The 27,984-nt window shown below is 45.0% G+C and overlaps 1 protein-coding gene and 1 long non-coding RNA gene across 3 annotated transcripts; one reads left to right on the forward strand and one right to left on the reverse strand.

Moving 5' to 3' along the window:
• The first annotated feature begins 130 nt into the window (after positions 1–130).
• On the forward strand, positions 131–27,975 carry ZNFX1 (zinc finger NFX1-type containing 1). Of its 2 annotated transcripts, none has more exons than XM_027087046.1 (15): positions 131–553; positions 1,879–1,994; positions 2,588–2,694; positions 6,860–8,668; positions 12,671–12,802; positions 14,248–14,396; positions 14,980–15,129; positions 16,477–16,591; positions 17,863–18,113; positions 19,800–19,939; positions 20,953–21,107; positions 21,485–21,630; positions 23,229–23,339; positions 23,761–23,856; positions 24,466–27,975. In XM_027087046.1, the coding sequence occupies exons 3-15, from the start codon at positions 2,634–2,636 to the stop codon at positions 26,905–26,907; spliced, it is 5,757 nt and encodes a 1,918-aa protein (XP_026942847.1). In that variant the 5' UTR covers positions 131–553; positions 1,879–1,994; positions 2,588–2,633; the 3' UTR covers positions 26,908–27,975. The 2 variants fall into 2 exon arrangements, with proteins under 2 accessions (XP_026942847.1, XP_026942848.1); XM_027087047.1 differs by having other exon boundaries at positions 2,580–2,694; positions 24,466–27,966.
• LOC113609619 (uncharacterized) lies at positions 12,133–14,963 on the reverse strand. Its single transcript, XR_003428724.1, has 3 exons — positions 14,675–14,963; positions 14,191–14,251; positions 12,133–12,267 (listed from the first exon to the last, which is right to left on the reverse strand). It is a non-coding gene; the product is annotated as an uncharacterized LOC113609619 (long non-coding RNA).
• Positions 27,976–27,984: the final 9 nt, after the last annotated feature.

Raw genomic sequence — 27,984 nt, forward strand, 5'->3', positions numbered from 1 at the left:
GGAAATGTAGTCGCCGCGCCGCCCAGGCGGAGGAGGCCTAATGGTTGTCAAGGCGACACTAGCCCCGCCCCTTCCCGGTACACACGAGGACACCCGGGCTCGTCGGCCTCGCCGCCATGTCGCGCTTCACACGCACCAGGCTGTCCGCTGGGTCCCCGCTCCTTTGGGTACGGCTGAGGCCTGCAACGGCCTCGGGTGCCGTTAAGCCGCCCCCCGCAGTCCCCTCCCCTCAGCGGCGCCGGCCCAAGACCGCCTGCCCCGCCGCCGCGGGGAGCTGAGGCGACGCCCGCGGGTCCAACTGCTCCTGCCGGGCCTAAGGGCGGGGGCGCCGGCTGCGCCAGGGCCCGGCCCCCTCGCTCGCCGTCCCAGGCCCCCTCCTGCTCCCCTCCCTCCTCCTCTGGGCCGGCCCCTCGGCCCGCCCAGAGTCTGCGGGGAAAGGAAACCGAAAGTAAGCTGCGCCGGGCGGGGCCGCTGACCTGCTTGGGCCCGAGTCCGAGCAGCAGACGGCGGCGGCGGCGGCTTCGCTGGCAGAGAGAGGACGCGCTGGAGCCCGGTGAGCGACCTCCGCCCCGCGCCCCGGTCACGCATTTGCTCCCGCCCGCCGCGACCCCCGGCGCCCGCGCCGCCCCTCCACTGCCACTTTTGCCCCGACGCCCGCCTCAGCGCCCCCGCCACCTCCTCAGCCCCCGCGCCCCCATCACCCGCTTCAGCACCCGTCACCGCCTCAGTACCCGTCACCTTCTCAGCGCCCCCATCACCCACCTGAGCCCCTGGCCCCTCTCCTCAGCGCCCCTCTTAGCCCCCTCAGCGCCTCCATCACCACCTCCGCCTCCAGCCTCATCACCTAGCTCTCCTCTGTCCCCCCATCTCCATCCTCATTTTCTGCCACAGCTCCCCCTTCATCTTCCAGCGTCCTCAGCTCCCCTCATCACCTCATTCATCCCCATCCTCTACAACCACCCTCCGCACCTAGACTCCCCACTCCTATTTCCAGGCCCTCATCACTTTAGCAAACAGCCCCCAGCTGAGCTCCGCCCCACCCTCTCCTTGAGGCCCCCAAACCTCTTCCACTGTCCCCCACCTCCCCAGCGGCTCCCCGCTTCAGCTTTGCCCTGGCACCTTCTTCACTGCCGCACACCGCCCTGGCTCTCCCTTGACCCTACAGTATCTCCATCAGGAGCTGCTGGGCGCCTGGGTGACAGGGACTCCTCCATCCTTTCTTATACTCTCTCAGCACCCTGGAGACTTCCCCCTGAAACCCAGCTCTAACCTCTTCCATCCCATCCTGGTAATTAATATTCCTCTCTAATTTAACCACTACAGCAGCTTGACCATCACTGATTTTCTTCATCCTGCCCTTATAGGCCTTGATTCCCAAAGAAACCCGTTCGATTCTGCTTTTGTGGTAGCATTTCCTGTTCCTCTCTGCTCCTCCCTTTCCTTGCCTTTCTTTTTTCTTTTCTTGTTTCTTTTATCCCAGAAAATTTGTGAGTTTCTATTCAACAAGAGGAAGAAGGAATTTTCCTCTGAGCATTTTTTTCTAATTAGACAAACAAACAAAAAACCCTCTAAATATTGAACCTGTGCCATGAGAGCTGGGTTTGATAAGATGAGGGATGAGATTCACCAAAAATATTCCCAGCAGGAAGGAAAGGGACTCCTTTCTCTGATGAGGGTAAAAGCTACTCCTCATGTAATGCCAGATCTATTCACAGTTTCCAACTATGAATGTTTTAAAACTCAGTGAAAGGGACAGTTGAAAAAGTCCCTTTGCTGAGGACTCTCAGTTAGCCACTCTTTCCCTAGCCCCAGCCCACATGATGTGTATGAGTAGGATGGAGAAGTTTCCTTATAAGGGGCTTCCTCTTTCTCTTACAGGACTACTGTCGAAAACCATCAAGATAAAAGAAAGAGGAGAAGGAAAGAACTGCAGATATCTAGCTGTCCTGAGGAAACAGCATCCTGTAGATGCTAAGCCTCCTGGTTATTGAAACGTAATTTCTTTCTCTTGATTCAATAGAGCGGAGGACTTAATCCGTTTGGCTGTGTTCCAAAGAGTAGTATAGGGATAACTGCTCACTAATTATTTATGTACTATAGAGTACTGTAAGGTATAGAGTATTATATAGTATAAATGCTGGATGGAATGGTAAATACATGGTTTGGGGGTTCATAAAAATGTACTTCTTTCTGTTGTGGCAACAATATTTGTTTGCTTTATAGGAGAGGAAAGTGAAACCTAGCAACTGCTTAAGTATCTTGGCTAAAGGCATAAATCAAACAGGAGTTTTGAATGGGAATTGATGACACTCCCTTAACCCCAAGAAAGTACAAGGATAAAGGGAAGGGGGAATTTGATCCTTTGAAATTTGATCCTAGATTGTGAATTTAGTGTTTTGTATCATAATTGAGCATTCGCAGAATTGAACACTTGTGCACATGATTAAAATCTATGTTTGACTCTTAATTAACGAATCATTAAGATGTAGAGGTAGAAAGGATTAGCTTGATACTATTTGGGTTTTTTTCCTGCTGGATGCTGTATTTCAAAAGGCACTAATAACTGTCAACCTGTGCAGACTTCCAGACAACTGAAAGTAACGTGAACGTGGAAGAAATCAGGTGACTCAGACATGGAGAACCGAAGACCTTGTCCGGAGGCCCGGCCCAGGAATCCTCATATTAACCACAGAGGTGAGCAAGGGTTTCTACCTTCAGATGGTCCCAGACTGATGATGGTTCCACTTATGATTTTTTGACTTTGCAACATGGTCCAAAAGCAATATGCATTCAGTAGAAACCATACTTCAAATTTTGAATTTTGAACTTTTCCTGGGTAAGATACTGTCTTGTGATGTTGGGCAGCGGCAGTGAGCTGCAGCTCCCGGTCAGCCACTCTGTCCCAAGGGTAAACAGCTAGTACACTTACAACCATTCTGTACCCAGACAACCATCCTGTTCTTTCAGTACGTTATTCAGTAAATTACATGAGGTATTCAACACTTTGTTATAAAATAAACTTTGTGTTAGATGAGTTTGCCCAATGGTAGGCTCATGTAAGTGTTCTGAGCACATGTTAAGGTAGGCTTTGCTAAGCTATGATGTTTGATAGATCAGGTGTATTAAATGCTTTTTCGACTTAATGTTTTCAACCTACAGTGGGTTTATCGGGAAGTAACCCAGTTGTACGTTGAAGAAAATCTGTAATGGGAAGGAAATTGAGTTACTTATGAATGAGCAGGCCCACCAAAATAGACTGCATCTCTCAAGTAAAGAATGGTTTATTCCTGGGAATTCCCAGATGGCCCAGTGGTTAGGACTTGATGCTTTCGCTGCCAAGGCCCAGGTTCAATCCCTGGTTGGGGAACTAGGGTCCTGCAAGCCGCACAGCATGGCCCAAAAAAAAAAAAAAGAGAATGGTTTATTCACTAGCTACAACATGAATGACTCAGACTAGACGACCGTCCCCTCTCCTTAAGAGAGCTTCTAAATGGGTGCAGTTCACTTTAGCAAAGGTAGTGTTGAGGTGTCAGAAATGGAAATAACTGTTTTTTTTTTTTTTTAATATTTATTTATTTGGCTGCGCTAGGTCTTAGTTGCAGCACGTGGGATCTTGTTCCCTGACCGGGATCGAACCTGGGCCCCCTGCATTGGGAGCGCAGAGTCTTAGCCACTGGACCACCAGGGAAGTCCCCGGAAGTAACTGGTTTAGAGGAGCATTATCCAGTAGAAACATAATGCAAGCCCAAAACTTAATTTTTAATTTTCTAGTAGCATCATTAAAAACAAAAAGAAACAGGTAATATACATTTTAAAAACTTAATATAATAAAATTTGGTATTTGTCTTATTTAAGCCAATATATCCAAATAATATCATTTTATTATAATTGAATATATTTTACTATTATAGTACTTTTCTTGGAGTTTTTTTTCTTTCCAGGTTTATTGAAATATAATTGACATACAGCACTGTAAGTTTAAGGTGTACAGCATAAATGATTTGACTTACATGTATCATGAAATGATTACTGAAATAAGTTTAGTGAACATTTGTCATCTCATATAGATACAAAATTAAAGAAATAGAAAAAAAATTTTTTCCTTGTGATGAGAATTCTTAGGATTTACTCTCTTAACAACTTTCCTATATAATATATAATGGTGTTAATTACATTTATCATGTTGTACCTTATATCCCTAGTACTTATCTATCTTATAACTGGAAGTTTGTACCTTTTGACTCCTTCATCCATTTTCCCCTCCCCCAACTCCTTGCCTCGGGAAGCCACAAATCTGATCTCCTTTTCTATGACTTTGTTTTTGAAGTATAATTGACCTACAACATTATGTTAGTTCCTGTTACACAACATAATGATTCAGTATTTCTATATATTTCAAAATAATCACAGTAAGTCTAGTTACACAATCTGTTACCATACAAAGATATAACATAATTATTGACTATATGCCCCACACTGTACATTTCATACCCATGATGCATTTATTTTGCAACTGTAAGTTTGTACCTCTTAATTTGCCTCATCTATTTATCTTCTCCCCCTACCTCCCTCCCCTCTGGTAACCACCTATTTATTTTCTGTATCTATAATTCTGTTTCTGTTTTTTTGTGTTTGTTCATTTCTTTGGTTTTTTAGATTCCACATATAGGTAAAATCATACAGTATTTGTCTTTCTCTGTCTTATTTAGCGTAATGCCCTCTAGGTCCATCCATGTTGTTGCAGATGGTAAGATTTCATTCTTTTATGGATGAGTAGTATTCCGTTTTATATATATATGTATGTGTATATATAGTGTGTGTGTGTGTTTGTGTACACCCCACATCTTCTTTATTCATTCCTCTGTTGATGGGCACTTAGGCTGCTTCTGTATCTTGGCTATTGTAAATAATGCCGCAGTGAACCTAGGGGTGCACATACCTTTTCTAATTAGTGTTCATAGTACTTTAATAATCTTAATATTTGTATTGACTCCCCCCAGATATTCAAATATTATAATTTTAAGATGTTATCAATATAAAAAATTTTAATGAGGTATTTAACATGTTTTGCTGTTAAGTCTTTAAAATTCCATGTGTCATTTTACACATCTTAACTCAGACTAGTCATATTTAAGATGCTTAATAACTACACATAGCTAGTCACCGTGTATTTGATAGTACATGTCTAGAGTCCTAGGCACCAAAGCAAAGTTAGTTCCGAAAGCATCACTCTACTGTAGTGATTATTCTGTTTGCTCAGAACTTTCTAAAACGAAACTAAACTGAATGGATTCTTGCCTTTCCCTAAGTTTGCAACATGTCTTCTGAGTATCAGTCATGGAACGAATGAGGAGGAACTATAGAACTTTATTTTATGAGCTATGTGAATGTTGAAAGGATGAGAAATGATACAATTTTCCATTCTTCCAAAATACTGAGTCTTCTAATCAGATCAGATTATTAAAAGTAGGACTTTCTTATGATGTCTTGGGAGTTTGAAAAGTAAATATAAAAGTAACAATTATAAAAATTTAAAGTTCGGTATTACAGTATTTATATTTTACCAAATTTTCCTTTGTCTTATCACATTAAAATTTTCTCGACAACATACAAAACAAGGAAATGTACATTAGTGGATTTAGGATCTGATGGCATGAAATGGTACAATCATCTTGAATATGATGTGCATTTGAAACTTTCATAACATTTGTTATCATCCAATCATGGCATACAGTCTTCTTTTGTTTATTTGTTCTTAAAATCTCCAAGTCATTCTGCTAAGTTGGGTCAGCTTTAGAATCCATTTTAGAGAAAAGGAAATTGAAAGAAAAAGGGCTTGGGTATGTTTGCCAAGGTCACTTATGAAATGTGTGGCAGATCAAGGAAGACAAATTCAGCTTCAGCCACAGGATGATGTTAGCTTTCCTGTGTGTGCTGGGTATGTCTCCTTCCTCTCCCCACACCTCCTTGTCTGAGGCTTGGGAATAGATAAGTACTAGGTCGATGAACTCGTGCTGCAGAAAGGAGGAAAAGTAAATTTTCATTTTTCAGTTTCCTGAATCACAGTTTGAGTTTCATTTCTCAGTTTCCTGAAATAGAACTTGAGTTTTATTTTTCAGTTTCCTTCACAATCTATTATTTGGCTCAAAAACATCTTGGTAAAGGAAGCCCTACCTTCCCCTTTGCCATCTGATGCTGAGGAAGGTTCAAAAAGCATTTCCCTTTATGGTTTTATCCCATTTGATGTCTCTGTTGCCTATGACCTAATTGTTTAGAGGCAGAACAAATGGTCCTAGAGATCAGCAGGGTATTCCCAATAAAAAATTATTAGTATTTCTGTTAGTAATTAACATTAATGAGAGCTTTTTATGTGTCAGGTAGTATACTAAGCATTTTATAAACATTTAATCTTTACAGCAACCCAGATGGTGAAGCTTAGAGAAATTATGCAACTTAGCCAAGGTTATACAGTAAGGAAGTACCTAGACCAAGGTTTGAACCAGGTCTGTTTAGCTGTGAAACTCATGCTCTCACTGTTGTTCGGTACTGCCAAGAGACTGAAAGCAATGAGATGACCTTTTTGAGCCTCTGAAATAATCCCAGCTTGTGAGGATTAAATGAGTAGTTATCCTCTATCATGTATTAGGCACTCAACAAATGTTTATTTTTTCTGTTGCACCCTTTGAAAAAACAATATTTTTGTAATATATACAACAACCCTTGTAAACTAGTTTATATTTATCACGACTTGGTCGGAAACCTTTTTTCTCTCCAAATAAAACCTAAGCTCCTTAGTTGTTTTGGAAAATGAAAGTATGTCCATATCATTGTGCTTACCCAAAATTCCCATTGTGTTTAGGGCCTATGGATGGAGAATTACCACCAAGAGCTAGAAATCAGGCCGATAATCCAGCGGCCAGTGCTCTCAGAGGAGGAGCCAACCAGCCCGGAAGGCATCCTAGGGCCAACAACCATCCTGTTCCTCATCGGCAAAGAGAAGAGAGGTTTGGGGCAGTGGGCAGGAACCCACATCAGGGAAGGAGAAACCAGGAGGGGCATGCCAATGATGAACCTAGAGGCCAAAGACATGGTCAGGAAAATGACACCAGGCAGAGAAGTGGCAACCAGGAGGGAAGGAACCGCAGACCACCACGATCCGGTGAAAACTTTCAGCAGTGGCGGAACCCCCACCAAAAGCCTGCAGAACAGCCACAGCAGGTGAAGAAACTGGGCTACAAGTTCCTAGAAAGTCTTCTGCAGAAAGATCCCTCTGAGGTGGTCATCACACTTGCCACAAGTTTAGGACTGAAGGAGCTCTTGTCTCATTCTTTTATGAAGTCCAACTTCCTTGAGCTCATCTGCCAAGTTCTTCGGAAGGCTTGCAGTTCCAAAATGGACCGCCACAGCGTTCTCCATGTTCTGGGCATATTGAAGAATTCCACATTCCTCAAAGTCTGCTTGCCGGCTTATGTGGTAGGGATGATCACTGAATCCATCCCCCATGTTCGAAACCAGTATCCAGAACACATTAGCAACATCATCTCCCTCCTCCAGGACCTTGTAAGTGTCTTCCCTGCCAGCTCTGTGCAGGAAACTTCCATGCTCATTTCTCTCCTGCCAGCTTCTCTTAATGCTTTGAGAGCCTCTGGTGTTGACATAGGAGAAGAGACAGAGAAGAACCTGGAAAAGGTCCAGACCATCATCGAACATCTGCAGGAAAAGAGACGAGAGGGCACTTTAAGAGTGGACACCTACACTCTCGTGCAGCCTGAGGCAGAAGACCATGTTGAGAGCTACCGGACCATGCCCATTTACCCCACTTACAATGAAGTGCACTTGGATGAGAGGCCATTCCTTCGCCCCAACATCATTTCTGGAAAATACGACAGCACTGCTATCTATCTGGATACCCACTTCCGACTCCTGCGAGAGGATTTTGTCAGACCCCTGCGGGAGGGCATTTTGGAACTTCTCCAAAGCTTTGAAGACCAAGGCCTGAGGAAGAGAAAGTTTGATGACATCCGAATCTACTTTGATACCAGGATCATCACCCCCGTGTGTTCGTCAACAGGCATTGTCTACAAGGTGCAATTTGACACAAAATCACTGAAGTTTGTTCGCTGGCAGAACTCCAAGCGATTGCTCTATGGGTCCTTGGTGTGCATGTCCAAGGACAACTTTGAGACATTTCTTTTTGCCACTGTGTCTAATCGGGAGCAGGAAGATCTCTGCCGAGGAATTGTCCAGCTCTGCTTCAATGAGCAGAGCCAACAGCTGCTAACAGATGTCCAGCCCTCTGACTCTTTCCTCATGGTGGAGACAACTGCATACTTTGAGGCCTATAGGCACGTCCTGGAAGGACTCCAGGAAGTCCAAGAGGAAGACATCCCCTTCCAGAGGAACATCGTGGAATGTGACTCTTATGTGAAGGAGCCAAGGTACTTGCTAATGGGGGGCAGATATGATTTCACTCCCTTAATAAAGGATCCCTCTGCCACTGGGGAATCTCTGAGGAATACTGAGGGCTTGAGACATCCCAGAGTTAATGTCTTAGACCCCAGCCAGTGGCCCTCAAAAGAAACCCTGAAGCTGGATGACTCCCAGATGGAAGCCTTGCAGTTTGCTCTCACAAGAGAACTGGCTATTATTCAAGGACCTCCTGGAACAGGTAAGAGAAAATTTTTCAGAGCACATGACATCTGCCCTGTGAGATAGGCAAGGGAGGCTTGACTCTAGGTTTCTGGAATGTCTCAGTTTAAAACATTGCCCTGAAATGGGCATTGAACTTGTTGAAAAAGCAGCTTCTCATAGTGATTTTCCAGTGAGGACCCATTGGTGTGCGTAGTAAGACTGCTGAGGGGTCAGACTTAGGGAGATGCATTACTTCTGCTCCGTTGCAGGCTATATTAATTTGCTTGATCTTATATAAATTTAAGTTAAATAATATCAGGTATATAATAGCACTGGACACCAAATACTGCTGTATATGATTTGCATCTGTTAACTCATTGCAACTCTGTGAGGTAGAAACCATTCCATTTTACAGATGGAAAAAACTAAGGCAAAGAGAGGTTGAATAATATGTTGAAGCTCACACAGATGACAAGTGACAGACCTAAGACTAGAACTCAGGCAGTCTAGAAGCCGGCTCCTGGCTTCTCTCTCTCTTCTCTTGGAAATATACTTCCCTACATCTTCCTCCCTGTGTGCCACTCTCTAATCCTCCTCTGAGATGATAGCTACTATTAGCAGTTTGACATGTGTCTTTTGAGATGTTTTCCAAAGTTAAAACTGATATATCTTTGTGTCTTTATGGGTATTTATATGTTTACATAGCACACTTTTCCTATTTTTTTAAATAACAAAAACAAGATTATGCTCTATATATTGGCCTACAGTTTATATATATGTATATAACATGTACGGATATTTTTACATTCTTTACACTACAGTCACATTTAGAAATATACCTCACTCTTTTTTACCATGCCTGCATTCATGGCATGAATGCACCAAGATTTTTTTTTTTGGTTTCATAGACAGTGCTTAATAAGTATTCATAATCTATATCTGTGTGTGTTTATCTCTGAGTACTCTGCTTATTATTTCTGTAGTTTTTTTCCTAACGTGGGAATTCACATTAATAGTTAGGGTAGGTACTGCTAAATTACCCTCCCAAAAGAATATTTAAAAAATAAAAAACAAAACAGGAAGAGGTTCTTTAAAAATAACGATAAAAGAATGGCAACTCATGATAAAAAATTAATGTAACAAAATGGAAAGTTCTTTCTGATAAGAAACACCCATATGATGGGAAAATCTGCATAATTAAAGTGATGCTTTCAGGGCTTTAGAAGAAGAAAAAGGATGTACCAGTTTGTACTGCCACCGAGAATGAATTAGTGTTCCCATTTCCTTATATACTTTCCAGCATTGTTGTATGTTATCAGTGTTTGCTCATCAGCAGTTTTTGCTGATCTGAGAGGTTAGAGTTTTTGGCTCATTATTAATTTTAACTTTATGTTTTAATAAAAAATGGTTCAGATATTTTAAAAATTCCACATCTCTCTCCTCCCACCATCCCACCCAGTACCTTTATCTAAAGCAATGTTATTGTCTTCCTGTTTATCCTTCCCGAGATAGTCTATGAATATTCAAGCAAATGCATACTTATATTTATTTCCCCCCACTTTTTTTTGACTCACTATGCTAGAAAACACTTTGCATGTGTTTTGCTTTGCTCACTTATAAAATACATTGGTGATCCTTTCATACTGGTGCATAAGTATTATCTCACTCCTGTTTGTGGCTGCATAATATTCCATTGTATAGATAGCTCATAATCTCTTTAACCAGTTCCCTATGGAAAGATTTACTGATACAAACAATAGGTCAGTGAATAACCTTGTTTGTGAGTCATTTCACACAGAAGCAGAGTATATCCAGGAGAGAAATCCCTAACTGAATCAAAGAATATGTGAATTAGTAATTTTAATAGATAGTGCCAAATTGTCCTCTGGAAATGTATATCACAGTGGTTAATTTGTATTTCTTTAATCAAGAGTGAGATTAAATATCCTTTCTTGTTTTTATTAGCTATCTATATAACTGTTTCTGTAGATTGCCTTTTCGTATTTGCCATATTTCTGTTGAATGGTTTCTTTTTCTTACTGATTTATAGAAGCTGTTTGTATTTTCAAAATATGCATGTTGCAACTAATTTCCCCTAATGTTATCATTTGACTTGAGACTCTTTAGCTCCAAGTATAGTAACATAATCATTTCACTCTAGGTTGATACACACACACACACACACACACACACACACACAGAGCTACTAAGAAACAGCCTACCTGTGAGTTTGAGAGGGATGTGACAACACGCTAGGTTGACACACACACACACGCAGAGCTACTAAGAAGCAGCCTGTGAGTTTGAGAGGGATGTGACAAAGGGGGTCATTTTTGAGGTGGAAATCCCGAAAAGTATCCATTCCAAGGGGAAGGAAGCAGTAGGAGAGGATGGGGTAAATATTGAATTATAAAGATTTTCTTTCCTCCGAAGGACTCCTTAGCCATCCAGTCCTCCAAATTAGAAACATAGGAGTTATCCTTTTCTGTTCCTCACCCCAGCCAAACCATTATCAAGTTCCAATCAAGTTTATCTCTGAAACTTCTCCCCAGTCTGCGTAATTATCTCAACTGCTGGAGCCAGACCTTGTCCTCACTCACTGGAAGATGTCAGGAACTTCCCAACCAGTCCATCCCTATTCCGCCTTGCCCGCTCTTACTCAGTTATCACTTTCCCAGGGAAGCCTCTTCTAATCTCATTGAGTAGGCCAGAATCCCAATTATTTGTTTTCTTGGTACCTTGTATTTCTCATTTCCCACATTTGTGATTTTTGCATTTGTTTGTGTGATTATCTTTCTCTTCTGCAAGTCTGTCAGGTCCAGGAAGATAAGAACCATGGCTATTTTGCTCACCATTGTATTTCTTGCACCTAACCCAGTGTCTAACACCTGTTTGGCACTCAATACATATTATTTGAAGAAAAAAAAGGCAGCAAGAAATTGTTATTTATCTATACTGAAAAGTATTCAGCTGTACTGAAATGTTTATTTTCTTGTATTGCTCACTCAACATTGAGTATTTTTTAGGACAGTGGCTTCTCAGCTTGACACAATGTAAGAATTTAGCTGTTTGTAAACAATTAATTATTGACCATTTATTAATGAGCCCATAACTCTAACTCCGATGTTGATTTCTGTGAGTTTTTCACTCCTATCACAAAGGCAAGTCTACTGTGGTATATTAAAAGCATTTCTAGGGCTTCCCTGGTGGCGCAGTGGTTAAGAATCCACCTGCCAATGCAGGGGACACGGGTTCGAGCCCTGGTCCGGGAAGATCCCGCATGCCACGGAGCAACTAAGCCTGTGCGCCACAACTACTGAGCCTGTGCTCTAGAGCTCGCGAGCCAGAGCTACTGAGCCCACATGCCACAACTACTGAAGCCCGTGTGCCTAGAGCCCGTGCTCTGCAGTAAGAGAAGCCCTACAATGAGAAGCCTGTGCACCACAACAAAGAGTAGCCCCCGCTCACCACAACTAGAGAAAGCCCGCGTTCAGCAACAAAGACCCAACACAGCCAAAAATAAATTAAATAAATTTATTTTTAAAAAAAAGCATTTCTAAATAATTTGCTGTGTGAGATTGGAAACAATGTATATGTCCATCAACAGAAAACTGGCTAAAAAAATGCCTTACAGCCCTGAAAAACAAAAAGAGGATTCTTTTTATGTACTGATAGAGAACTATATTAAGTGAAAAAAGCAGGATGTAGAACGGTGAAAATAGTCTGCTACTGTTTGTATTTTAAAAAGGAAGGGGAAGGCTAGAAAAAGACTGTATATTCGTTTTTGTTTGTGCATAGAATGACTACCTCTGGAAAGTTACACAAGAAACTAGTAACGCCGGTTGCTTCCAAGAGGAACTAGGTGGCTGGGGGCAGAAGAGTGAGGAGGACATAACACACCCATTTGCGCTTCTAGGATTTTAAACCATCTCAATATATTACCTTAAATTTTTAAATAATAATAATAATTTGCTGTACATAATTACTCCTTTTAGAAAGTCTCTAAGTTTTTTAACTCTCCTTTTTCCTTGTTTTTTAGGCAAAACCTATGTGGGTCTAAAAATTGTTCAGGCCCTTCTAACCAACGAGGCTGTTTGGCAAATTAGCCTCCAGAAGTTCCCCATCTTGGTTGTGTGTTATACTAATCATGCTTTGGACCAGTTTCTGGAAGGTAATATCTGTAGGCAAAATTGTTCTCTGTTGGGAGTTCCCTGGTGGCCTAGTGGTTAGGATTCTGGGCTTTCACTGCTGTGGCCCGGGTTCAGTCCCTGGTCAGGGAACTGAGATCCTGCGGGCTGTGCAGTGTGGCCAAAAAAAAAGTTCTCGACTTTGAACCATCAGCAAGTTCAGTAGCTTTCTATTGCTCTTTGGATAAAGTCCACAGCCTGAAAGGCTGTGTGTGGTTTGCTCCAGCTTAATTCTGAACCTCATCTCCTACCTCTTCCCTTGTTCTCTCTAACTCCAGCAACCCTGACTGTCTACAGTTTCTTGACTTCTCCAGCTTCTCCCTTGGCCCATGCTGTTCCCTCTGCCTAGCATGTACTTTTTCTTTCTCCCGCTGTCTCCATCTTGATGCACCCAGCCTGGATGGCTCCAGCTGATTCCTCAGGTCTCACTTCATGTGGACTTGCCCTCTTGGCCCCAGACAAGGTTAAGACTCCTTTTGTATTTTTTCCTTCAAATACTTAATTAGCATATATGTACCAGTTTATTTGTATGTGTCTCTACCCTAGACTATAAACACTAAGTGGATTGGTCCTGTTTCTTGCTATATTCACAGATCCTGGCACATACTAGACACTCAAACAATACTAATTGCATAAATGAATGAATAAGTATTTGTTTTTCCTCTGGAAAATAATGCTTAGACTATTATTTTCCACTCTTTCATATCCTCCTTTCACCTAGATTAAATCTTCCTTATTCCTAGAGTATCAGTTTAAATTAGATCCTTAAAAATTAGATCTCTGCCCCACCCAAGCTAGTTAAGGTCCCCTGTTATACACTTTTAGCATGTATTTATAGTATTAAGTTTTATTATGATAAAATGTTTAATATGTATTTTCTCTGGTAGACTGTGAGACATGAGAACAAATGAGGAACTGAACCTGTGTTTTGACCACTGTATCTTCAGAAACTAACACACGCCTGGCACAAAATAAGCAATTAGTAAATATCTGTAGAGTGAATAATAGAGAACATTTACTAATGCTTACTTTGGGCCAGGCCCTCCCTAGGAGCTATAAGGATACTCTCTCGTTTATCCAGACTATAGCCCTATAAGGAAAGTATTACTGTCTTCAAATCACAGACAAAGAAACTGAGGCTCAACTTAACTAACCTGCCCCAGGTTACATAGCAGTAAGTGTGCAGACAAGACTTGGTTCCCCAAGTGTCTGATTCTAAAGCCTGTGCTCTTAAGCACCACACTTTACTGCTCTGCAGGTCACATCATCTCTGGGGCCTTCTTGTTCACTGGTGGGGTAGGTTCCCTGTAAGTACCAGTTTGTACCCTAAGGGACCGGCTGCAACAACATCCCAAACATACACAGCTCTCACCTGAGAGAATCCAGCATAGCTCCTCTTAACTCTGCCATGCTCTGCTTTGCTCCACAGGCATCTATAAGTGTCAAAAGACCAGCATTGTGCGGGTAGGTGGAAGGAGCAACAGTGAAATCCTGAAGCAGTTCACCCTGAGGGAGCTGAGGAACAAGCGGGAATTCCGCCGCAACCTCCCCATGCACCTCCGAAGGGCCTACATGAGTGTAAGTCCCAGCTTTGGAGATCTGAGGTAGCTCAAGGGAGAACTAACCAAGATAGCAGTGGCTTTCTGGGTAGGCAGTCCAGGGGAGATAGGGAGGCTCCACAAAGCTGTGAAGGACCCTGGTTCCTTCCAGCATTCCATTCGGGTAATCCTACGGTGTGATCTTTGCCCTCATAATCCAAGATGGGGAAAGGACAGAAAAGGGCACACCACCCCTCCCAGCCCCTGCCAGGGCCTTAAAGCTACTTCCCCAAAACCACCCATAGCACTTTTACTTACGGCCTGTTGACCAGGTAAGTATCATCTTCTAGCTGGGCAGCATTGTGCCCAACCAAAACTTTGAGTTCTTATTACTAAGGAAAAAAGAGAGCGGTCTCTACCACAGTATATTTGGCCTGCTTTTCTGTTGTATTATTTGTTTCCTTTTCTTACTAGTTGGTAGGAGGTTTTTAGACATTTTAGATATTAATCCTTTGGTTAAAGACTGGCTGTTCCTGTGTTAGCTTTGTTTTCCCTCAAGGCAGAGACTGAGTTTGGGACATGATGATACTTCTTCATCATTTCTTTCCCTCTGTTCTTGATAGATCGTGACACAAATGAAAGAGTCAGAGCAAGAGCTGCATGAAGGGGCCCAGACCCTGGAGTGCACCATGCGTGGCGTACTACGGGAACAGCATCTGGAGAAGTACATCTCCCTCCAACACTGGAAAAGCCTGATGAATGGACCAGTACAGGTAGGGGTCATCTTGTGGGGCACAAGCATCTCTCTTGTCCCCATATTTGGCAGCAGAAGTAGAAGTCCAAAGCATTAGCTATAATCTGCTAAGATGCTGCTGTGATGTGAAAAGTTCCTTTTCGTGAGAAAAGGCAGCTGAATATACTAGTCAGAAACAAGACTCTGGAGCCAGTCTGCTGGATGTGAATACTGATTTTGCTCTAGGCAAGTTACTTAATTTTCTTGTTCCTGTTTCCTCTTTTATAAAGTGGGGATAGGGACTTCCCTTGAGGTCCAGTGGTTAAGACTCCAGGCTTCCACTGCAGGGGACACGGGTTCCATTCCTGGTCGGGGAACTAAGATCCCGCAAGCCGTGAGGCGTGGCAAAAAAAAAAAAAGTGCGGCTAATAACATTAAGTTGAACCCCGTGAAATTGCCAATATTTTAAAATTTAACTTGCAAAAATGGCAGTTTCTTACAGATCAACTTATTTCTTATAGGATTGTTATTGAATAAACAAGTCAATATTTGTAAACCTCTTGATTTAATAAGTGCTCTAAGTGCTTGTTAAATTAAACAAAATCATAATGAGGCAACCTAGCACATATAGAGGGTCTGGGACTTGACAGACTGGTCACACAGACTTGTGACTTGAGCCAGTGTGACCCTCAGGTCCCTCAGCAGTCAAGCAGCAATAATAATAACGCCTGCCTTCAAAGGATATTATAAGAAGTATCTGCTATCTGTGTATTTTTTTTTTTCTTTGTTGGCTGTACTGTGCGGCATGCAGGGATCTTAGTTCTCCAACCAGGGATCAAACCCATGCCCCCTGAAGTGGAAGCACAGAGTCTAAACCACTGGACCACCAGGGAAGTACCTGACACGATCTCTGTAAAGTGGTTGGCCAGGAATCCAGTGAGATGGTAGCTCTACTATCAATGGGTTGGTGATTTCCAGGGTTTCAAGCCCCAAAGCCTAAAAGGGTCAGTGAGAGTCCTATAAAGGACTGAAGCAGGCTAGATGTGAGGCGTTGGGAAGTAGCAAGGACTGAGGCAAACTGGAAAAGGGGTGGCAGCAGCCAGCTTCGGCCATTTGTTGCCATTTAGGAATGCAGGCTCATTGCTCCCATAGCTCCTGATTTTTTCAAAAGAGGCAGGAAATCTTTGTTTTTAAATCTATGCAAGTCATATTAAATGAGCCAGTTGCCCAAACGTTGCATTTTTAAGAGAATTTTAAGGGAATTACCTCTTGATCCTTTGAGAAGACCTTTCCTCATGCTAGTTGTCATAGAACTAATGACTCATGACTAATAATTCTTATGACTAATAATTCTCATTAGTCTCATGACTAATAATTCTTTCCTCAGAATAGCGAATGGGTTTGCTTCCAGGGCTGGAAGCATTCCATGATGCTGGAGTGGCTGGGTCTAGGTGTTGGTTCTTTCACCCAAAGTGTTGCTCCAGCAGGACCTGAAAATACAGGTAAGAGGTGCATGTCTGCCTAGAATCACATCTTAAGGTGGAATGGTAAAGACTAGAAGAGCAGGACTTAAAAGTAAAGAGCTATAATCAATCAGAAAAAGACAAATAATAGGTTAATAGGAAAACAGATAAAAGACTTTTAATAAGCACATCACAAAATAAATCCTCATGGTCAATAAACATGAAAAGTGCTCATTAGAAATGAGAGGAATTAAAACTACAATGATATACTATTACACACCTACTAGATTGGCAAAAATTTAAATGTTTGATATAATCCCACATTGAAAGAATGTGGAGCAGTGGGAACTCTGATATGAGGCTAATGGCGATATTAATTGGCAAAACCACTTTATGATAAAAGAAAGGCAGAAGGAACTCAAATATCCATCCACATTTGTACACCAGATGGATAAATTACAATCTATTCAGATAATGGATACAACTGTGAAAAGGATTGAATTACAGCATATACAGCAATATGTATGACTCAAAAACATGCTTGGGCTTCCCTGGTGGCACAGTGGTTGAGAGTCCGCCTGCCGATGCAGGGGACGTGGGTTCGTGCCCCAGTCCGGGAAGATCCCACATGCTGCGGAGCGGCTGGGTCTGTGAGCCATGGCTGCTGAGCCTGCGCGTCCGAAGCCTGTGCTCTGCAACGGGAGAGGCCACAACAGTGAGAGGCCCGCATACCGCAAAAAAAAAACCAAAACCATGCTGAATGAGAAAAGCAAGTTATAGGAAAATATTGATATATACAGTATGATTTCATTTATATAGAGCTCAGAAAAGTCAAAACTAGATGATGGTGGTTGTTTGAAGATATATATATATTATATATGTGGTAAAGTTAAAAGGGAGGTATGACTAATATAGAATTCAGGTTAGTAGAGCCCACAAGGGTCTTCAAAGAAATTGGTAACTTTCTGCTTCTTAAGTTGGGTGGAAGGTACTTGGATGTTCATTTTATATACTTTTATAATCCTTTAAGTTGCACATTTACGTTGTATACTTTCCTTTGTATATGTATTTGACATAAGTAAAACCTTCCTTAAAAAGGCATACATTCATGTGATTTTTTAAATGTAACAAAAATGTATGCAAGGAAACCTAAGTCTCTCTCCCCTGTCATTCCTCCCATTTCCCTACCCAGAGGTAACCACTTAAACCCCTTAAGAATGTCTTCATGCATCTAAGCTCTTATAGGTACCCTTTTTCATCCTTTGGCTTCAAGAGTCTCCATCCCTGTCCTGACTGCTTTCCTCTCTTAGCCAAGGCAGAAGGGGAGGAGGAGGAGGAAGAAGGGGAAGAGGAGGGTTCGCTGATTGAGATCGCAGAGGAGGCTGAACTGATTCAAGCAGACCGGATGATTGAGGAGGAAGAGGTGGTGAGGCCCCGGCGACGGAAGAAGGAAGAGAATGGGGCAGTACAGGAGTTGGCTAAAGTGCTTCTGGCCATGAGGCTAGACAACTATGGCCCCGGGACAGCAGCCGGGCAGGAGCAGGCTGCAGGAGAGTGGGAGGTAAGCTCACTTCCTCGTAGCCCCTGCAAGTCCTAACAGAGTAGGAAATGGGAGTTCAGTTATTATTGCCAGGTGGGTGTGGGTAACTCTCCTAAACAGGCCTGAGAGCATATGTTCTGACCAGAACCGCAGCCCCTGATTTTCACTCACTTCTGTTGCACCGTATTCACTGCATCCTCATAATTAGCTTAATTTACCCTTTTACAACCTAATCCTAGTATAAGATAGGTCTAGGGCTTCCCTGGTGGCGCAGTGGCTGAGAGTCCGCCTGCCAGTGCAGGGGACACGGGTTCGTGCCCCAGTCCGGGAAGATCCCACATGCCGCGGAGCGGCTGGGCCCGTGAGCCATGGCCGCAGAGCCTGTGCATCTGGAGCCTGTGCTCCGCAAAGGGAGAGGCCACAGCAGTGAGAGGCCCGCGTACTGCAGGAAAAAAAAAAAAAAAAAGATGGGTCCAGTTTCCAAGAGTATAAAAATTATGGCCTTTTAGAGGGGCCCTGGCAAGAAATGCTAACTTAGAAAGACAGGAAGTAGGTAGCCAAGTGCTTCTCTTGAACTTTTAGAGAAGTGCAGCACATATGAGTCAGATCAAACACTTACGGTCTCAGTGCTTGGTGCTTTCATGGATATTCTCTTTTCAACTACAAACAAGTCTGTGCATTAAGATTTTAGAGGATTCAAGTAAAACAGAATGAAGTAAGCTATGTAGACTGGATGGAATATTTATCCTTCAATCACTCTGAAATTTGATATTTCTCTTAGAGCCAGAATAGTATAAATGCCCAGACTTTCTGTCCGCTCCTTCCTTTGGTAGAACCTAGTGGTCCTCAGAATTTACCGTGTCTTACTCTGACAATAGAACACTGAACCCCACTGATGATTTAAGGGACTTTAAGGGCAGCTTTGAATGCAGCTTTCTCCAGTCTGCTGGCTTTGAATCTGATCTCCTAGTTCAGTTCAACATCTCTATGCGAGGGACAGAATCATGAGCCCAATACTTGGAAGCATGGATTGGGCATCTGCCATCTGGCCTCTGGAGGAGTTGAATTGTTTGGTTTTGAAGCGGAGGGGGGTCCATAGTATTGTGACATCTATCTGGCATGCCAGTCCTTCTAAAGGCTCATGCAGAGCCGGGGGGAGCACTTTCTCCGAAATGGTGCCTTTTACCCACTTGTTAAAGGTACTATCTTGATATAACGGCATTAAGACCATCTTAGCAGGACCTGTATGGCATTTAACGAGAGAGACGCACCTCCACTACTGTCATGACATGTGCTTTAGGAATGAGAAGCAGACTGTGGTCAAAGATGTTCAGTAATGACTAGTGCCAGCACTCTTCTAAAGTGCTTTCCATGTATTTACTCCTTCAGTCAATCCAGCAACTCTGTGAAGAGGTACTATTGTTATTCCCATTTTATGGAAGGGGATGCTGAGGCACATAGAGGTTCAGGTTCAGTAACTTACTCTAGGTCCCACAACATATAAGAGGTAGATGGGACTTTGAACCCAGACAAACTGGCTCCAGAGCCCTCATTTAGCAATGAAATATCTGTTGGGAGAGTGTGAGACACTTAGAGAAGTTCATCAGAGATGACAGCTCCTTTTTTAAATGTGCTCTAGCCCCCGCCTTGGGCTTAGAACCAGGCCCACCTCTACTCAGTGACTCTGACTGGTATTGATATCCACAGACCCAGCGCAACCAGAAAAAGAAAATGAAAAAGAAGGTGAAGGTTGAACTTCGCAAGCTGAACACCATGACTGAGGCCGAGGCCAATGAAATCCAGGATGTTTGGCAGCTGGACCTGAATTCTCGCTGGCAGCTTTATAGGTACTGTGCCCACCCCACCCCCACCTACCCCCAGCCCCAGCCAGCCCATGTAATTTCCCCAGGGGGTTCCTTTCCTGTTCCTAGAATATAAGCCCTTCAGATCTTCAATATTAGTGTTAACCGACGATTGATTGAGCACCCCACTGAGCTGAGTGCTAGATGCAGCCATGGGATAGAATAGACACGCTTGGTTCTACCCTCACAGGGTTTAGAGGCTATCCAGGAAGACAAATCAGTTAGTTCCACAAATAAAAAGTTACAAACAGGCATCAACACCAAGGAAGAAAAGAGCAAGGAGTGCTAAGAATATTAACATGGGAGCTGATCTGATCTGAGATATCTAGGAAAGTGACATTGGAGGCAGGATCTGGAAGATGAGTAGGCATTAATAAGGCCAGTTGGGAAGGGGGAGCAGATGAGCTTGCAGGGACCACACGGGTAAAGGCCTCGAGGGGGGAGGGAGCATGTTTGAGAAATTGAAAGAAGGCAGCCAGCATGGCTGTATCTCAGACAAATAGAAAGTGAGGTCAGAGAGGTGGGCAGGGGCCAGACTGTGCAGGGCCTCTTAGGGCTGAAGAGTACCACTGGAAGGTTTTACAGCAGAGTGGTGAAATGATCTGTTTTACTTGTGGAGAGTTACAAGTAATTCTCCACAATTACAAGTAATTGTGAGGGGAGGAGTGGGGACTCGGGCAGGAATGGAGTAGGGACAGTTTGTGAGAAATTCTTCCTGAAGCTTTTAAAGTCCCTTGCTCTTGTCCAGTAGTTAACCTCTGTTCTTTAGCCCCCTCCTTCCTTAGCTCCTGACCACTTATATACATCTCCCTGCACATCATTTTGTTGGCCGTTTTGGACTCTCAGGTCCCTGCACATCTGGGTCTCTCCTTTCTCTGTGGCTTGTAACTTCCTCTAGGGTGTAGGTTCCACTTCATGCACAGGGCACACTGAAGGGGCTTCCTCCACCTTCTCAAAAAGCACATGGCTTCCTCTCCCTGGTTCTTCACATTCTCCAGGCTGTGGCTACAGATGTACCAGGCTGACACCCGCCGAAAGATCCTCAGCTATGAACGTCAGTACCGCACATCAGCAGAGAGAATGGCAGAGCTGAGACTCCAGGAAGACCTGCACATCCTGAAAGATGCCCAAGTTGTAGGAATGACAACAACAGGTAAGAAAGCATAGAGTTCACTACTGTTGCCAATGCCTATCAGATTATCTAGGACAGGTAAAGAGAAACTTCTTTAGTAGGTTAGAGGAAAATACCATGAAAAGCTATTGGAAGCAAGCTGTGTTTAGGGTTCTCTTGGTGAAATTCACCCACTTGCTTCTACTGCATTTAGAACCTCAACAGTGACAACATGGGGATGGTGCTCTGGAGACCACCCAGCAGCACTCATTCTCATGCAGTGGTCACCGTGGCCCTGGGTGAATGTGAGGACTCAGTTGTAACAGACCCAGGCTCGGGGGTCACCAATCCAGAAGCCCAGTGGCACAGTGAGTCCAGTACATCCGCTCAGAGAACTCTCTTTGTTCTTTTGACTCGAGGTGCTGCCAAATATCGCCAGATCCTGCAGAAGGTGGAGCCTCGGATCGTCATCGTGGAAGAGGCTGCTGAAGTCCTTGAGGCCCACACCATTGCCACCCTGAGCAAAGCTTGCCAGCACCTCATTCTGATTGGGGACCACCAGCAGGTAGGCCAGGGGCCCCTAGAAGATAGGCTGGCTGTCTGCAGGAGTGGAATCAGGAATCAGACAGGAAGACCCTGGTCTCTGCTTTACCAGTCCTCAAGCTTATTAGTGGCTGTCTGTGACACCTCTTTTCCTCGCCTCCCATGTTCAATCTAAGAGCAGGTGCTCTTAGATTGGGGGCATGTTTTAGAGGTAGCATTATCCATTTCAGGTTCCCTTTGCTACTTTTTCTTTTTGGCGGTACGTGGGCCTGTCACTGCTGTGGCCTCTCCCTTTGCAGAGCACAGGCTCCAGACGCACAGGCTCAGCGGCCATGGCTCACGGGCCCAGCCACTCCACAGCGTGTGGGATCTTCCCGGACCGGGGCACGAGCCCGTGTCCCCTGCATTGGCAGGCGGACTCTCAGCCACTGCGCCACCAGGGAAGCCCCCCCTTTACTACTTTTTAATAATCTACTGTGGCCTTTTTTTTTTGCGCTGCGCGGGCCTCTCACTGTTGTAGCCTCTCCCACTGTGGAGCACAGGCTCCAGATGCGCAGGCTCAGCGGCCATGGCTCACTGGCCTAGCTGCATCGCGGCATGTGGGATCTTCCGCGACTGAGGCACGAACCCGTGTCCCCTGCATCGGCAGGCGGACTCTCAACCACTGCGCCACCAGGGAAGCCCTACCGTGGCCTTTTAAGTGGCCTGTTAAAACAGCGTGTTCCCCATCCCACTGCTTCCATTTTTGCCACCTTCTAATCCATTCTTCATAAAGGAGCTAAAAAGTAAATCAGGTCATGTTACTCCCCAGCTTAAAACCTTCCAGTGGTTTCCCATTGCACTTAAAATAAAAATCAAGCTTCTGGGGCTTCCCTGGTGGCGCAGTGGTTAAGAATCCGCCTGCCAATGCAGGGGACACAGGTTCGAGCCCTAGGTCCGGGAAGATCCCACATGCCGTGGAGCAACTAAGCCCATGCGGCAGTACTACTGAGCCTGTGCTCTAGAGCCCGTGAGCCACAACTACTGAGCCTGCGTCCTGCAACTACTGAAGCCCACGTGCCTAGAGCCCATGCTCCGCAACAAGAGAAGCCACCACAATGAGAAGCTTGCGCACCGCAATGAAGAGTAGCCCCGCTCGCCGTAACTAGAGAAAGTCCGTGCACAGCAACGAAGACCCAACGCAGCCAAAAATAAATAAATAAGTCAAGCTTCTTAAAGTGGCCTACAAAGGCCAGTATTCTCAGGGTTCAGCCTGCTTCTCTGACCTCACCTCATACCACCATCTATCTCATTTGCTCACTGTGTTCCCACCCTCTTCTTTCTGCTCTCTCTTATGGCTTGCTCTTTGAATGACTGGTGACTTTCTCCATGCTGGTGTCAACTCAGATGTCACTGTTCAGAGAGGCCTATGTAAAGAACCTCCACCCCTGGGCATTCTGTCCCATCACCCTTATTTCTTGGCTTCATGGCCTTTGTCACTCTTTGTCCTTAGCCTGTTAACAACTAAAGCAGTGCCTGGAACACAGAAGCCACTTGAAAAACATTTGATAGGTGGGTAGATGGATGGATGGTTAAAATACATTTTCAGTGGAGAATCCTCAGACGTGTTTCTCTTCTCAGCTGCGCCCCAGTGCCAATGTGTATGATCTGGCCAAGAATTTCAACCTTGAGGTGTCCCTCTTTGAACGGTTGGTGAAAGTAAACATTCCCTTTGTCCGTCTGAACTACCAGGTGAGAAGCTAGACCTTTGTTACTACCAAATGTCCAAGGGAAGGCTCCTGGGAGCCTGCCAGATGCCAACAAGAAAGCTTGGCATTTTTATTTCATTAAAATACTGCTAGTTTAGTAATGAAATGACTCTGTCAGATTTATTTTGTTTTTTTGTTTTAAAATACCGCAAGTTCAGCCTGTGTTGAGTTTGTGTCAGATGAAGGAGCTGTTTACATTCTGCTCTTTTTTCCCTATTATTCTTTTCAAATGTTACTGCCCCAGATTTTCCACTAGCAACTTAGTCTTTAGAAAACTGTCCATTTTACTCTTTGCCCATGTTTTTAATGACATACGTGTCTTGTTTCAGCACCGCCCATGTTTTTAATGACATACATGTTTCAGCACCGCCCATGTTTTTAATGACATACTTGTCTTGTTTCAGCACCGCATGTGCCCTGAAATTGCCCGGCTTTTGACACCCCACATTTACCAGGATCTGGAAAACCATCCCTCTGTTCTCAAATACGAGAAGATTAAGGTGAATCTGCCCTACCTGATCTTTCTCTGATGCTGTCAGCAACCTAGGAGGTTATATTTTCCTCAGGACAAAAAAGGGCTTTCAGAAGGGAAAACAGCCAGCTTTTTAAAAAGCTGCCTATTGGGAATTCTCTGGTGGTCCAGTGGTTAGGACTTGGTGCTTTCACTGCCGGGACCTGGATTCGATCCCTGGTTGGGAACTAAGATCCCTCAAGCCATGTGATGTGGCCAAAAACAAAAATCAAAACAGTAAAAAGCTAGTTATTAAGAAGAGGAATAGAATATAAGTTGAGAATACAGACCTGGGTTTTTGAATCCCAGCTCTGCCATTTAGTAGCTGTGTAACCTTTAGCAAATTATATACCAATTCTGAGGGTCAGGGTCTTCTTTTGTACGTGAGAATAATGGTTGCTGCTTCGTAATATTATTGTATTGAAGGAGATAAGGTATATAAAGCATTCAGCACAGTGGAATGCTCCTAAATTAAAGATTATGGTACAGAGTATGTAGAAGCCTTCTAAGGTCCTTCCCTGGGACAGGGTCAGTGGCCAACGCACATGAAGGTAGAAAAAACTACCATGAATGTACCTTCTCTTCTTTTTCTTTCCAGGGGGTCTCTTCCAACCTTTTCTTTGTAGAACACAACTTTCCTGAACAGGAAATCCAAGAAGGCAAAAGCCACCAGAACCAGCATGAGGCTCGCTTTGTGGTGGAGCTGTGCAAGTACTTCCTGTGTCAGGAATACCTGCCCTCCCAGATCACCATCCTCACCACCTATACCGGGCAGCTCTTCTGCCTGCGCAAACTCATGCCTGCCAAGACATTTGCTGGTGTCAAGGTCCATGTGGTGGACAAATACCAAGGGGAGGAGAATGATATCGTCCTCCTCTCACTAGTGCGCAGCAACCAGGAAGGCAAGGTGGGTTTTCTCCAGATACCCAACCGCATCTGCGTGGCCTTGTCCCGTGCCAAGAAGGGAATGTATTGCATTGGAAACATGCAGATGCTGGCCAAGGTGCCCTTGTGGAGCAAGATCATCCATACCCTTCGAGAGAACAATCAGATAGGCTCTGCCCTCCAGCTGTGCTGCCAGAACCACCCTGTTATCCACACTTCAGTATCCAAAGCTTCTGACTTCCAAAAAGTGCCCGAAGGAGGCTGCAGCCTACCCTGTGAGTTCCGGCTGGGCTGTGGGCACGTCTGCACCCGTGCCTGCCACCCCTATGACTCCTTGCACAAGGAGTTCCAGTGCATGAAGCCATGCCAGAAGGTGATCTGCCAAGACGGGCACCGGTGCCCCCTTGTTTGCTTCCAGGAGTGTCAGCCTTGTCAGGTGAAGGTGCCCAAAGTCATTCTCCGGTGCGGCCATGAACAAATGGTCCCTTGTTCCATGCCTGAGTCAGATTTCTGCTGCCAAGAGCCTTGCCCCAAGGTCCTGAAATGTGGGCACAGGTGCAGCCACCCATGTGGTGAAGACTGTGTGCGGTTGTGTTCAGAAAAGGTCACCGTGAAACTCAAGTGTGGGCACAGCCAAAAGGTGAAGTGTGGCCATGTGGAGGACCTCAGGTGTGACCTGCCAGTCAAATGCACCACCAAGTGTGGCACCATCTTGGACTGTGGGCATCCATGTCCCGGCTCCTGCCACAGCTGCTTCAAAGGGCGCTTCCACGAGCGCTGTCAACAGCCCTGCAATCGCCTGCTCATCTGTTCACACAAGTGCCAGGAGCCGTGCATTGGTGAGTGCCCGCCCTGCCAGCGGACCTGTCAGAACCGCTGCGTCCACAGCCAGTGCAAGAAAAAGTGTGGGGAACTGTGCAGTCCCTGTGTGGAACCCTGTGACTGGCGCTGCCAGCACTACCAGTGCACCAAACTCTGCTCTGAGCCCTGTGACCGACCCCCCTGCTACGTGCCTTGTACTAAGCTGCTGGCTTGCGGCCACCCCTGCATTGGTTTGTGTGGGGAACCATGCCCCAAGAAGTGCCGTGTCTGCCACCAGGAAGAAGTCACCCAGATCTTCTTTGGCTTTGAGGATGAGCCAGATGCCCGCTTTGTACAGCTGGAAGACTGCAGCCACATCTTTGAGGTGCAAGCCCTGGACCGCTACATGAACGAGCAGAAGGATGACGAAGTTGCCATCAAGTTGAAGGTCTGCCCTATCTGCCAGGTGCCCATCCGCAAAAATCTGAGGTATGGAACCAGCATCAAACAGCGACTGGAAGAGATTGAAGTTGTCAAGGAAAAGATCTTGGGCTCAGCAGGGGAAATTGCAGTCAGCCAGGAACAACTTAAGGCCCTACTGGAGAGGAAGAATCTCCTCTACCAGCTGCTCCCTGAAGACTTCCTGATGTTGAAAGAGAAGCTGGCCCAGAAAAATCTGTCAGTGAAGGACCTGGGCCTTGTTGAGAATTATATCAGCTTCTATGACCACCTGGCTGGCCTATATGATTCCCTGAAAAAAGTGCATGTCTTAGAACAGAAGCAGGTGAGGACTCGATTAGACCAGGTCCATGAGTGGCTGGCCAAGAAGCGTTTGAGCTTCACCAGCCAGGAATTGGATGACCTCCAAAGTGAAATCCAGAGGCTCACATACCTGGTGAACCTGCTGACCCGCTGCAAGATAGCAGAGGGGAAGGTGAGAGGCCGCGTAGCAGAAGAGGTCTCCAGAGTCCGGAAGATCCTCGAGGGGACGTGTAAGTTCACCCGGGAGGATGAACAGCTTGTGCAGAGAAAGATGGAGGCTCTGAAAGCCACCCTTCCCTGTTCTGGCCTGGGCATCTCAGAGGAAGAACGAGCGCAGATCGTCAAAGCCATAGGTTACCCTCGTGGCCACTGGTTCAAGTGCCCCAATGGCCACATCTATGTGATTAGTGATTGTGGGGGAGCCATGCAGAGGGGCACGTGTCCTGACTGTAAGGAGGTGATTGGGGGCGTGAACCATACTCTGGAAAGAAGCAATCAGCTTGCTTCCGAGATGGATGGGGCCCAGCACCCTGCCTGGTCTGACACGGCCAACAACCTGCTGAACTTTGAGGAGATCCAGAGGATGATGTAGGAAGATGACATACCGCTGCCTTTTGCCCCGGCCACCGTATGGCTGGGGCCGGCTCCCCCATGAAAGAACCGAAGTTTGTTTTTTATTACTGTCCTTTTAGTCTTAGCACCTATTTAAGGATCCACTTTTAGGGCTTGCCCACATTTGTTTCTAGATTTACCCCTGCTCTAGAGTAAACACTTTACTTCCAGAACTGAGAGCGAAGTTAACAGGTCTCTTCTCTCTTCTGCAAGTTAGTGGACAGACTGCCTGAAGCACGTTTGGGGCTTCCACCCAGGCTACCTAGTAGTGTCTCTGGATCCTGACTCAGTCACATGTTTTTTTCCGCAGTGCTCCAGAGGCAGATAGGAGCTCAGTGAAGCAGACTCATTCTAAATTGCCAGGACCTAACTTGCACACTCATTTCCAGTCTAATAAAGAGGCCCAGAGGAGTTGTTTATGAGCTGCTTATCCTTTCAAGGAGCACAAGAATCCCTCCTACCCTCCTCCTCGGGCACCCTCATTCTAGGAGACAGAGGCACGTGATGAGACAAAGACTTCACTGACTAATCCTGATGTTACATATTCACTGAGAGTGGGGGAAAGTGTGATAGACCACAGCTGGGGGCTTATGCAGCAGGCCCAGGCCAACTAAGGAGTGATCCCTGTACCCTTCCTGGGACTTGCACTTTGGGATGGTTGAGGTTTTTTTCCCTGCAATAGGAGAGGCTCAGTAGCTGTGCTGGTTCCCCAGGGCCTTGAAAGGACTAAACTCTCATTTAGTACCAGCAGCGCCTATCCAAAGTGTGACCCTTTTGTCCCAACACCCTCTATTGCAGCTTTTGCCTGGGCAGGGTTAGCATGCCAGCAGCTTCTGTAGGTCCCAGGTCCATACCAGAAGCCAGCCCCCAGGCCTGCTGCCTGCATACGTATTCCCTCAGTCCAGTGTTCCCTAGAACTGACACTTAGGCATCTCAGGTCTTTCTAATGTTGGCGAGAAAACGTCCCTTTGCTATGTATACATTTCCTTTTTTGTCTTTACTATGCACTTTAGCCTATAAAGCCAATTAATAAAAACAGTGAGAAAAATCAGTGGTC

Source organism: Aethalodelphis obliquidens, unplaced genomic scaffold (genome assembly GCF_003676395.1).
Source record: "Aethalodelphis obliquidens isolate GAN/ISIS:26980383/991018 unplaced genomic scaffold, ASM367639v1 scaffold57, whole genome shotgun sequence".
Classification (NCBI taxonomy): domain Eukaryota; kingdom Metazoa; phylum Chordata; class Mammalia; order Artiodactyla; family Delphinidae; genus Aethalodelphis; species Aethalodelphis obliquidens.

Excerpts from the sequence above, each read along its gene's own strand:
- ZNFX1 (XM_027087046.1), top strand. The coding sequence starts at position 2,634 with ATGGAGAACCGAAGACCTTGTCCGGAGGCCCGGCCCAGGAATCCTCAT. Across the intron at positions 21,108-21,484 it reads TGTAGGAATGACAACAACAG|GTGCTGCCAAATATCGCCAG; the intron begins GTAAGAAAGCAT and ends TTTTGACTCGAG. Across the intron at positions 23,340-23,760 it reads TTGTCCGTCTGAACTACCAG|CACCGCATGTGCCCTGAAAT; the intron begins GTGAGAAGCTAG and ends GTCTTGTTTCAG.